Source organism: Mustela nivalis (genome assembly GCF_964662115.1).
Source record: "Mustela nivalis genome assembly, contig: HAP1_SCAFFOLD_700, whole genome shotgun sequence".
Classification (NCBI taxonomy): domain Eukaryota; kingdom Metazoa; phylum Chordata; class Mammalia; order Carnivora; family Mustelidae; genus Mustela; species Mustela nivalis.
In genome coordinates this window covers 103,725-116,278 of record NW_028135963.1, presented here as the reverse complement: position 1 = coordinate 116,278, position 12,554 = coordinate 103,725, and the positions used below count along the sequence as shown (strand labels likewise).

General features: G+C 59.8%; 1 protein-coding gene across 1 annotated transcript in view; it reads left to right on the top strand.

Annotated features, from left to right (window-relative positions):
* LOC309857430 (uncharacterized protein) overlaps positions 1–11,382 on the top strand; it is a gene marked incomplete at its 5' end in the record, with an annotated part of 35,887 nt that extends 24,505 nt beyond the window's left edge. The window contains 3 exons of the mRNA XM_082750142.1: positions 1,216–1,304; positions 10,715–10,812; positions 11,116–11,382. Of these exons, the coding sequence (XP_082606268.1) occupies positions 1,216–1,304; positions 10,715–10,812; positions 11,116–11,225 (297 nt within the window). The 3' untranslated portion in view covers positions 11,226–11,382. The remainder of the gene's footprint in view (positions 1–1,215; positions 1,305–10,714; positions 10,813–11,115) is intronic.
* Between the last annotated feature and the right edge of the window lie 1,172 nt (positions 11,383–12,554).

Genomic DNA, 12,554 nt, shown 5'->3' with positions numbered 1-12,554 from the left:
AACTCCGTCTTATGGAGGGAGGGGCATCAGACACTTGGGGACCAGCAATGGCACCATCCCGGAGGCACTGAGTTTTTCCACTCCTGGCTTGGCTTCTCTTTCTACCGTGAAAACGCAGTATCTCAGACGGGACTTCCCCTCCCTGAATGCTGGGCCCTGTGTTGGGAGAGTGGCCGTACTGTGGTTGCCTCGGGTGACAGTGATGGTACCACAGGCTCTGGAATGGGGCTTGCTTGTTAGTGCAGCAGAGGCGGGTCGGGCCCCCTGGCCAGAGGGCCAGGACGCAGGGCAGGATGCAGGCCCGGCCGAGACGGAGGGAGCTAGCTGTAAGGCAGAAGGAGGATGGAAGGTGGAATGAGGAGGGCTTGGTGGCCAAAAGTCTGCGGGGCTGGGAGGGAGCCGTCCGGGGAACCCCGGGAGCCCCTGCATTGGGTTGTGTCCCACCTCGTGGCCAGCCGGCCATCAGGGAGGGCTGAGTAAAGGAGTCCCAGAGAAGCCAGAGGAGTCTGCGTAGAGGGCAGCTGGTTGGGGGGGTCCTCGAGGCGGCCTGGCTTGGGTGATCCCCCAGCAGAGTGCGCTGGAGTCCCGAGGGCCCAGCTCTGAGCTGGTTCAGCGCCGTGGGCTTAGGAACTCACTCATTCATGGTTCCTTCAGCCAGCTACCATGTTGTGAGGACCTGCTCTCTGCTGGGCCCGTTTCTCTGCATGGGGCACAGAGGCATGGACAAGACAGATTGTAGCCAGCCCTCAGGAGTTGGAAGTCCAGTACACAGGTGACCCTGGCCTCCTGCCCACACCCTGCGTCCGCAGGGGAGGTGGTCTCTCCAATCCTCTCTGCCAGGACGTCTGATGGCACCTTCCTGGCACCACACGCCGCTTTACCTGGTGGCTACGTGCCACGTTTGGCCGGTGGCTTGAACCTCTGTCCCCATTCCCACAAGCTCCTCTCTGTGTCAGCCTTTCTCATCCGTCCTGTGTGGACATGGACCCTCATGTGAGGATGGAGGTGTTCTTAGAGGAAATCCTCCATGTGAGGGATGGGGAGGTCCTGGCCCTTGGAAGCTCTGCTTCTGACACTGGGGCCCCTGGTGTCCTAGCACAGGTGTGACCTTCACAGCCCCAGCAGGGATGGTTCTATCTGCTGCCCCACATCCAGTTCCAAAAATAACATCTGTTAGACTCTCACGGACTTCATCTCTAACTTCTGTCCCCACAGCTCCTTCACGCTCACATTGACAGCATCTCCGTTCCCCAGCGTGGTTGGAAAAATGAGTCAGAGTCTACCACGTCTCCTTCTCAGGGCTGGTAAGTGCTGCAAAGCATACATCCTGTTTTCCTTTTTGTTGTTGAAGAATGTGTGCCAAATTTCCACAAGAGAGGATTCTTGTTATTAGTGAGGAGCTTTTATTAGGAGGGCTTTTTCCTCACTAGCAGAGTGGGAACCAGTAAGAGTGTTTCTGGGGTTGGGCGAAGGCTGGTCAGACGGAGGTCAGGAGGTCTAGTGGACACTTGTCGTTGGAGGTTGTTGCTGGCCGATCAGCACGAGGGGTTTGCCTTCAACCCATCTCAGAGCCATGCTGAGGGGCACAGGCATCTTGGAGCCAAGAACACTGAGCCTCAGACCCGTGGCCAGCTTGGTCACCCTCGCTACACCCCGTCCTCTGCTTCGGGACGTCCAGGTGGGAGGGTGACATCTTCTGGCCTGTCGTAGATCCTTCCTCACACGCTTCCCGCCAGCCCTTCCCAGCCTCCGGCTAACAGCCCCAGCCAGGTGGCCCTTTCCTGAACCCCCCGAGGGCATCTTTCCTCCGGGAGGCCCCGTAGAGCAGCACTGGTGGATGTTTTTATGGGTCATGTTCTGAACGTCACACCCGAGTTAAATCTGTGCTGATTCAATTAGAACACGCAAGCTGAGGGACTTCTTCACGTTCCATGACTGGGTCCTAGGTGAGTGGCTTCTCTCTCTGGACACAGGTGTCCTCACTGCCGTGCTGCTAGCGAACGGCCGGGCCCTCCCTGCTCAGCCTATGTGCCAAGCGGTCTTGCGGCTGGATGGCAGAACTGGAAGCCCATGGCCCTGCACACACGGGAAACTGAGGGCCGGGCGGCGGGGGTGGCACACTGCTCAGAGCCACACAGATAGGCTTCTGTCTGGGGTGGGGGGTGGTCAGGCCAAGGCCCGAGGGGCTTTAGAAGCTGCACCTGAGGAGCTGGCCGGGGCTTGGGCCAGGTGGGGTCCCGGCCTCCAGAAGATGCCACGTCCTGCTGCCCCCAAGCTGGGAATGTGTGACATCCCCTTGCAGGAGGGGCTTCGCCGATGTGACTGGTTCAAGGTTCTCACTGGGGGTGGGGTGATCCTGGATTGTTGGGCCACACACCAGCTCCGTGTGAGGAGCTTCCTACGTGGGGGCAGGTGGGTCTGCCTCAGATGAGGTGAGACAAGGGAAGCAGAGGCATGTGTGTGCACACGTGTATATGTTGCTGTGTGTGGGCTTGTGTGTGGAAGAGACAGACCGGGAGCGAGGGAAGCAGGTAGAGGATTGCAGGCGCTGCTGGAGGTGGAGGAGGGCCCAAGGGGCAAGGGCACAGTTGTGTCTGGACTCCTCGGAGACAAGAGAACACACTTGTCTGGGGAGCACGGCCCCGAATTTAGACCTCGTGACTCCAGAGCTACAAGAGAGCGTGTGGTGACTTTTCCCGGTGGCCGCGGGAAACCCGTTAGAGGCATGAGAGCCTGCCTCTAGTTCAAGAGGGAGACGGGCTGTGAGCAGTGCGTCTCGGTGCTGACCGTGACCTCAGGGTGACGTGGATGGCAGTGGACTGGAAGCCACCATCCACTCTGAGTGTTCAGAAATAGCTTTCCACCGTGCGGTCCCAGTTTCCGTCTCCTGGAATGAAGAGCAGACATCAGACTTAAACTAATTTCTTCGCTGGCGGACCATCACGGGCTGGCCTCACGAGGTTCTCCGCCACGTGGACAGTTTCCATGAGACCGGGGGAATGGTTCTTGTGGGCTGCCCACTCCTGGACGCCCCCAGAGCCTTTGTGTGCTGGTCACCCACTGGCCTCCAGCGCTGGAGGCTCGCCCCAGCCCGTACATGTCCTACACTCCAGGGTGCCTGGTGGGGGTGGGGGTGCATCAGCTGTGCTCAGGGAGCGGTTGCCCCATGGTTTGACCAGGGGATGTGACTGGCCACCAAGGACCTACTTCCCTGAGAAAGGAGGGTCCTCCATTGGGCAAAGACTGTCAGTGATCTTTGCTCATCCAGGTGCTAAGGTCCTGCATCTCAGAGAGCAGCTTGGAAGGATCTAGGGCAGGTGGCGCACCCACCGCATGAGCTTCTATGGTGGCCTAATGGCACGTGTTTCTGCAGTTCAGGACTAGGGACTGTGCACCTGCTGCAGGCCATGCCTGGGGCTTGACAAAGCCACCGGCCTCAGGGAACTCCTTGTTTTGAGAAAAAGCTGATCTTTGCATGGTTTGGGCTGCAGGCCCAGCTCAGACGGGTGTGGAGGATCACAGGCAAGGGAGCGTCGCCATGGATGCGGGAAGGGAGCATCGCCATGGACGCGGGGGGTCTCTCAGAGGAGCTGTGTCTCCCACTCGTGCAGGAGAACCAAGGAGGGGCTAGACACTGTGACATTCCAGTGGCTTTGGGGCCATGAGCTGGGGTGCTCCTTTGGGTCTTTCTTGCTGTGTGGACTGAGAATCCCTGGGGATGAGAACTCTGTCTTTTGCTCTTTCTTGCCCCTTGGTCCTGAGGGGATGACCAGCAGGCCGGCAGGACCAGCACCAAGAACGTAGTCTTCCTCTCCGTCCTGCTTCCCCAGGGCTGGGCCCAGGTCCTCATGTCCAGGGCAGGAGCTTGCCCTGGCCTGGGGCTCCCCGGTCGGTCCTGGGGATGGCGTGCATGGTGCTGGGGGAGAGGCCTGGCAGCATCTGATTCCTTCGTCCCTCCCTCCGTGCTCGAGGGCTGCATCCCGACCACAAGCCTGGGAAGCTGTTCAGATGGTTTGGATGTGGAGACCGAGGCTTCCTTGGAAGGAAGGGCCGCATCCTCGACCCAGTGAGGCCATGTTCTCTCTGACCTCTGCGCCATCTCGCCCGGACCTGAGCATGCTCCCAGGATCCAGGAGGTGTCCATGGCCCGGTCACTCTGTCTGTTCCTTGATGAGCTCCTGCTTTGAGGGCTGCAGAAGGTTCTGGCCAAGAAGAGGACATCCCCATCAGAAGGACAGCTGCCCCCGGTCTCCCACCTCCTGGGCCTTCCTGGTTGTCTGTCCTTTCTGCTGCCGGAGGAGCTCAGAGCCAGCAAGGCATCAGCTGCTGGGGCGCTGGCTCAGGTCCCAAGAAGGTGGTGTCTCTATGAAGTACGGGACTGTCCTGGCACCTGTCGCATGCAGGGCAAATTCTAGGTCCCTTGTCCAGGCGGTGAAGATGCCTTTCTTCCAGGGCTGGGCTCTTCTGGATATCCCTCTTCCCTGCATCCTGCGTGACGCATGGAGGGCTGGTCAGGCGCTCTGGTGCTGTGCAGTTTGGGACCAAACTCGCGTGCGCTGTTCTCGGCCAGAGCCAACCCCTTCTCCTCCATGTAGGGCCAGCCCGTCTCAGGACCGCGTTGCACAGCGCTTTGCTCGACCCAATGCAAACACGTCTTGTTCCAGTGGTTTGCCTTGCAGCCCATTCCTCACTGGTCAGAACCTTCTCTGAGGATGGCGAGCGTGTCACATCAGATTCTCGCATGCTCCGTCCTGGCACAGGAACGCTCACGGTATCCCTGGGAAGAATGGGTAGCATTCGGCGCCTGCTGGAGGGTTTGAGAGCACGTCTGTGAGGAGCTGCCCTGTCCCAGATAAGCTCAGGACCAGAAGGGGGGCCAGAGGTGCGGGGGATGGGGAGCCTCGGACATTGCTGGCGGTGGCCTGGTGAGGAGCTCCCGACTTAGCAGAGTCACAAGGACTTGTGAGTCCCTGGCTCTGGTCCACACCAGACCTTGAGAAAGCTTTTCTCAGTTGGTCAAGTCCCTGCTGATAGAGTCCACAGCGTGGAAAAGATCAAATTCTGGTGGAGAAGGTGAGCACCAAGAGTGGTACACGTCATGACAGAGGGGAGTGCAGGCCCCTGGGCACAGGCCACGGAGCTGAGGACTGCCATGTGACATAGAGAGGGTGAGAATCTTCAGGGCGACTCCTGAGTAATCAGAGAGGGCTTCCTGGTGGAGGTGACCCTAGCACAGTCTCAAGGACTTCATCATCAGTGGCAGTCGTACAAAGGGAAGAGTGTGTCGTGCACAGTACTGACAGAGGCCGCTGGCATGAAGTCCCCGTCCCGTGTGGTGCAGCATGGTGTGTGGAGAACTCGCACATCGTGCTGCAGTTGGAGCCCGACATGCTTGCTGGAGGGCGGTTCGGAGGGGTTGCTGAAGCACCAGAGGAACATGTTGGGCAGGAGTCAGGGAACATTTAGGGACACATCCACCTACAGAAATCTCGAGGCCTGGTGAGAGCTGACGCCCCTCCCATGCTCCTCACTGAGCAAGCAGGTGGGACCCACCCGGGCCCTGGAGGACAGGCCTCATGTGAGGCTCCCTTCTGTCTTTGGGCCATCCTGAGATCCTGGGGCGCAGAAGGGCAGGTTGGAAAAGGCATGAAACAGGTCAGGCCAGGGAGGCTAGCCCTGTGATTCCTGGGTCCAGCCAGCAAGGTTGCCTTGGGATGTCTACCCTCCCGACTGCTAGAGAGCAGTGTTTGTGGTCCTGGTCCTTGGGCAGGGTCCTGCTTGGTGCCCCACGTCCACCTGCTGTTCCCTTGGGCTCCCAGTCTCATGGACACCAGCATGCACCTGCTCCATCCTCCAGCCAGGCAGCCAGAGCTGACTCAGGGTCTGCTCCACAGCAGGTGTCAGGCCAAGAGGGAGCGTGAGCTCCTGTGCTCCTGCATGGGGATCCGGGCATGGGCGTGTGGGTGGGTCATGAAGGAAATCGTTCTCGGACATGCCCAGTGCCACGCTGGGAGCCCTGTGCCCTCTTCATGCTGTCTTGGACGTCAGCATTCATCGGCAGTGTAACTGTCGCCCTAGGTGGAGCTCCTTTTTGCAGTACACAACCGGAACAACCACACAGGGTGGCCCTGATGAGGTGCTTGGCCTTGGCAAACTGTCTGACCTCTCGAAGCCTCTCTCTCTTTTGTAAGATGGGAGTAGTAAGAACACGCCCTCAGAGTGCTATCGTGACTCCTGTGGGCTCTGGAATAAGCCACTAGTAAGCAGGCGTGGTATCATCGTGGCCACCCTTGTCCTGTTCAGAAAGGTGGGCCAGGCTCGCATGGCCTGAAGTCACACAGCAGCAAAGGGCAGAGTCGCATGGGCTCAGACCTCCAGAGTCTGAGGGACTTCGTGCTTCTTCCCCTCAGTTTCTAGGCAGAGGACAGGTGAGGGGGAAAGGGCCACCCTGGAGCTCCGCGGGGAGGGGCTGGCACCGCCGTGGATTGGACCGCAGTCACAGGAAAGGAAAATGAAGTGACATTCCCCAAGCGTGGTCTCTCTTTTTCCAATTCAGCTTTGTCTGTAAACAGCCAGTATCGTCATCCCAGGCCGGGGGGACCCGGGTCTTTAGGAACCTCTATCACCACGACAGAAATCTCAGCCCTGGCAGAGACACTGCTCCAAATCACACTGCACACTCCCACCCCCATCCTGGGCGTGTGACTCTTATTTGAAGAGTTGATTGGGAGGCTTTGCAGCCCCGTGAAGAGATGTTTTGTCCCGCATCCCATTAAGGGTTTACTCAGCTGGCTGGAACAGCAGGAACAGCCACGGGGCAGCCAACCCCGTGACGGGCAGATGGCTCCCGTCACATCGCAGCTTCACGAAGCACCTGCAGTCACCGTGCAGCTGGTGCCACTGTCCAGGGCGATCCGGGTCCCTGTCTGTGTACCGCCTGCATGGCCTGCCCACCCCAGGGCCTTTGCTAACCATCTGCTGGCTCCAGTGCTCCACCCGGCACCCCTGCCTGCATCTCAAGCCCACTGCACTCAGGAGCACCAGGTTCTGAAGTCCTGGCCCCTCCACCTAGTAGGCTATTCTCCACCAGGGCAGCGGTGTCTCCCAACCTGGGCCAGAGTGAGCCAGGGTCGTTCCGCATGACAGGGAGCCAAGCCGGGGCGAATGCAGTGGAAGGACACCACTCAAATCTTACAGAGCCCAGGACAGCCTCTCAGCAGGGAGTGTCAGCAGTGTGGTGGCTGGGAAACACATGCTGTGTGGCGGGGTGGACACAGAGTGCATGAGGGGCAGACCCCGCAGACCAGAGTGAGTGAGCTGGGGAGACCCTGCCGACTAGAGCTTATGAGCTGGGGAGACCCCATAGACCAGAGTGTAGAGCTGGGGAGACCCCCCAGACTAGAGCACGAGAGCTGGGGAGACCCCACAGATGAGAGTGCGTTAGCAGGAGACCCCCACAGACCAGGGTTCGTGAGCAGGGGACCCCACAGTCCAGAGCGCCCAAGGCAGGGAGGTGCTGCAGACCAGGGTGCGTGAGGGGGAGACCCCACAGACCAGAGCGCATGAGCCACGGAAATTCCGCAGACCAGAGTGCAGAGTCGGGGAGACCTCGCGGACCAGAGCTTACGAGCCGGAGACCTTACAGACTCGATCATGTGAGCAGTGGACCCACTAGACCAGGGCTCATGAGCAGAGGACTCTGCAGATCAGTACGGGTGAGCCAGGGTCCCTACAGACCAGAGACCGGGAGCCCAGGATACCCCGCACACCAGAGTGCATGAGCGGGAGACCTCACAGACAAGAGCACGAGACTGGGTGAACCTGCAGACCACAGTGCATGAGAAGGGGAATCCCTCAGACCAGAGCGTGTGAGCCCGGAGACCCCGGAGACCAGAGCGCTTGAGCTGGGGACCCCGCAGACGGACTGTTACAGCAGGTGCCTTCCACGCACATGCTGTGTCCCACGTGGGCCCTCCCTGCTGTCCATGGGTCCATTCTTCTACACCCTTAAGTCCAGAGCAACCCAAGGGGCAAACGGTTGTTTTTACCAACTACCCCCCCCATTTCACGGGGAGGCTGGGACTCAGCCCCTCAGTACCCACGAGACTCTAACAAGCTGCCCGCTGCCCCTTAAGTGTCCGTGGGGCATCCGGAATCAGTGTCCGGGGGGGCCGTATGTCCATGCGCGAGGCGAGGCCACAGCAGCCACTCAGGCCAGGCTCTGAGGCAGGGTCTGTCTGGCCCTGCACAGCCGCTGTGGCCCCAGGGTCCGTGGTTATGGCTGCGTCCCTCCATCTGTCTCTGTGTCCGTGTGTCCTGTCCTGTGTGTGTGTATCTGGAAAGGACGCTTGTGTCTGGGTTGGGGGATGATCCAGGACCGTCTCATGTTGAGATCCTTCGTTTATTTACATTAGGCAAGACCCGTTAAAGGTATCCGCCACAGGTTGCAGAGTCGCGAACGCAGACGTGCCTCTCTAGCAGCCACTGTTCAGCCCCTTCCGGACCGCGATGTCTGACGCAGTGAGCGCGGTCCTAAGAGTAAAAGCGCCACCACTCACGGGGAACGAGAAATCTTAGAGGAGGCACTTGTGCACGTGAGAGGGGCTGGATGACCCACGGGAAACACTGCGGGCTTGGCTGGCCGCGGCCCGTGGGAGTACCCTGCACTCCAGGCAGGGGGAGTATAGGCTGTCCGTGGCTGGGGGCTAAGTGTGCAAGGTTACAGGCCCGGCACGAGGTGTGCTGACCTTCCCACCCCTTCGGCAGGGCGCAGCCCTGGGACTGGCTCAGCGGGCGGGTAGAGTGCACCTGACGTTCAGTTAGGGCTGGGATGAGTCTGGCAAGAGCACGTTCACATACACTGCTGGTCACCACAGCACATGGCAGAGAGAGAGGAGGAGGAGGACCCGGCTGCCCGAGGCAGGTTCCTGAAGGCACGTGCCCCGCAGAAGGGGCCTACAGGCTGAGGGACATAGAGGCTATGGGGAGCCATAGGTTCAGGGGGAGGGACCGCCTGGGAGGAGGCAGGGTGGGGGCAGGGAAGGGCTCAGAAAGGGGAGGAGGAGGAGCAGGTAGGAGGAAGTGGTACCTGGGGCGCTGGGAGCAGAAAGCATGGCAGGAGTGAGCTGAGCGCATGGCCGGGGCTGGGTACGCAGGTGGGGGCTCAAGGTCTGGTCAGCGGGCAGGTTGGTGGCTTTGCGGATAGTCTCCGGCTGTGCTCGCCATCGGGCGTGGCCCAGGGGAAGGACCTTCATGGATGGAACGTGATTTAGGGGGTGTCTGCTCCCTTGGGGAGTGGCAGGGTCCAGGAGACCCTGGGCTCTCCACTCTCCAGCAGGTGCAGGCATGAACACAGAGCAGAGGGAACTGGGCGGCCAGAGGGATGGTATGCGCAGCGCCCCAAGGGAACAGAAAAGAGGAGCCTGACTCGCAGGGGGCAGAGCTGGGCGTCGAACCCAGGGAGACCTGAACCCAAAGCGCCCATCTGCACCCCACACTGCGCCGCCTCCTGGTCATGGAAGGCTGCAGGTGGGAGAGTGGGTTGGTGGGGCCGGCCACCTATGCGGATGCACAGTTCTGCTGGAGGTGGGGTGTCGGTGCCCTGACGGGCCTGCCCCCTTCAGACCCACAGAAGCATAAATGAGCTCAGCTCGCTTTGACGCTGGTCTCGGCTCCCAAAGACCCGTCAGCTCAGGGGAAACTGAGGCAGCGTGACCCTTTGTCCTGCCGTCACAAGGCAGGCTTCCCCGGAGCATGCTCTGGCTGGTGGGGCAGGCAGCGGTCCCCACCTCCTTGGTCGAGCGCCAGAGACCCAGGGAGGCCAGGGCGAGGCTGACTTAGAGTCCTCAGATGCTCTGAGGGCCCCAGGCAGGGCGTGCCCTTCCCGCCCCCCCCATCCTGTTTCTTCGCCCCAGGGAGTGTTTCCCAGCCCATTATCACATGAGTGCTTGGCTGGGTCACCCTTTGTCAGGGCAAACATCAGGCATGTGCTAATGGTCCCCTTAACCATGGCCAGTTGGGTCTTAATGTCTGTTCAATGACACCTGCTATGAAGGCTCCCATAACGGAGCTCTTAATGGCAGACGAGGGGCTGTTAGACCTCGGACACTTAGCCCACAGCCATGGACAGATCCCGGAGGGCAGCCTGCCCCTCCAGAGGGCCGAGGGGAGGGGCTTGGGGGAGACACCTAGAGCCCCCCTTGTTCTGCTGGGCCCCTGAGAGTGGGAGACACAGAAGTGGCTCTGGGGGGATGTGGCCAACACCAGAGCCCATCCCGGTTTCCTGTACAGACCACTGACCTGCGCTCAGAATGAACACCAAGCACTCTGTTTCCCGTGTGGGGTTGGGGATAAGAAATACCAGGGACGGGGAGCGGGAGACGGGTCCCTCCGTGCCGGGTCCCTCCCAGCAGCAAGCAGGTCCCTCCCTGCCCTCCTGCCCCAGCCTCAACCTCCACACTCGGGTGCGGGGCAGAGACGGCTTGCAAGGGTGCGTGGGGACGTCACCGGCCGGCACATCCGTTCTCAGACGCTCTCTTTGTCCTCACGCCTCCCCGCTTGTGGTACCGAGGCGCGTCCAGGCAGCTGGTGCCCGCTTGCTCCTGGGGCACCTGTCCCCCTCGGGAGGAGGGGTCTCTAGGTGTGGGGATCGTTGGTCACACACGAGTAACTGGAAGCCTTCCACGATGAACAGAATGTTCCCTGTGCTTGACAGGTGTGTGGTGGGACCAGAGGCCGAAGCGGTTAGCACAGCCGGCCTGCTGGGCTCTCTCAGACGGGAGCACACCCGGGAGTTTGCCAGTGGCCAGGGAGGTACGACGCTCCATGAGGACGGGACGGTGTGTGGAACAAGGGGTCACAGGAGGGCACCCACGTCCCATGGACGACAGGACAGGGAGCTCCCGAACGCCCTCTGAGGGGGCGCGCAAAACTGCGGCTGAACACCCAGCATCTTCCTCGAATACAATTAATTCTTTCCATCAGCAGGGAAGTTAAAACATTTTTATATTGAAGTTAACAAGAATATATCACAGTAAAAAAGCAAACATTGCATGGTTCTTTTTTTTTTCTTAGGATTGAATTTTTGAAAGTGAGGTATGTTTTGTGTCTCCCCAGGCCTTGCTGAAATGTCCGTGGCAGTGTCGGCACTCGGGCCCGAAGGACGGGAACGTCAAGGGGCTACTGATGGTGAGGGGTCCCTCCGGGAGGTTCTCATCTGGGAGTGAGCTGGGAGCAGACCCCCATTGGAAATAAGCGAGGCGGACGATTCGTGCAGGACGGAAGCCAGGGCTCCGGCTTGGATCCTCCTGGAACGGCCAATGTAGAAGCCCCGTGGAGGGCAGGACAGCTGGGAGGAGCAGAGGGGTCCGCCTGGAAAGACCTCTGAGGCTCAGAGCCCGTGGCACTGGCTGGGACTGCAGACCCCGTGAAGCATCTGGCGTCCGCACCCGCTCACCACGCCACCGTCCTGGGTGCTCACGGCATCAGTAACCACACAGTGCGGCCCCAAGGAGTACTTCCTGCACACCTTGCAGTCTGTGGGCTCACACTGTCCAGAGCACGTTCACCCGTGAGACAGCTGCTGAAGCAAGAGCTGTCTGGAACTAAGTAGAACACGGCTGACAGGTGCCCAGGAGCACGTCCGGAGCCCAAGGCCCCTCCAGCCCGTCACTGTCCCCTTGGTCCCACGTGGTCAGAGGTTCCATTCAGGTGTTTCTGGAGAGAAGGCAAATGAGCAGCGTCTCTCGCGAAACTTTGTCCTTTTACTCAGAAAGGAATGCGCTCACCAAAATTTCTATCTGTGCTCACGGACAGGAACCGGGGCGCGTGGCCCACGTGGCCACAGGGAGCCTGAGAAGGTGAGCCATCATCAGGAAGCATGGCCGCCCCAACAAGCTCAGGGTCCTCTCAGGGAACAAGGGGGTATGGTGGACATGTGTTGGCTGACATGGCTGTCCCCACCGTCCTGGGATGTGATGACCATTTTCATTTTCATAATTTGACGGAGGAGGAGATTAAGGGACAGGCAAGCCAGGTCATTTCTTTCCTGAAGACTACCTAATAGACGGGGAACCGTATCTCTGTGAGACCATAGGCAACCTGAGAGCAGGACTGTGTGTTTGTCCTTTGCCCTGTGTAGCTGTGACCCCATCACCAGACAGAATGTCACTTGGATCGATGCCTGATCGAATGCCTCGTTGATGGCCCAGTAAAGTCCCGTGCATGTCTCAGGCTTCCCCGTCCTCCCTCTCAGAGGAAAGAGTTCCAGAAACCTCCCCATGCCGGCATGCAGTTCCTCTGGGCCCAGGCAGCGTGGGTGTGCCGGGAGGACCAGTTTCGGCCGACTGCCATCCCAGCCACGTGCAGCTGAGCTCACCAGGACCAAACAAGGCCCGAAGTGTCTCAAGGAGTGTTTTTAACAAGTTGTAAATAATATCTCACCAAGTCCCATCGCTGCCTAGAATTGATGCAGCTGGTGAGAAGTAGTCATGATCCCGTGAATCGTTTGTCCATTTACAAGAACATTTCATTCACCTCCTTCCAGAAGGATGCAC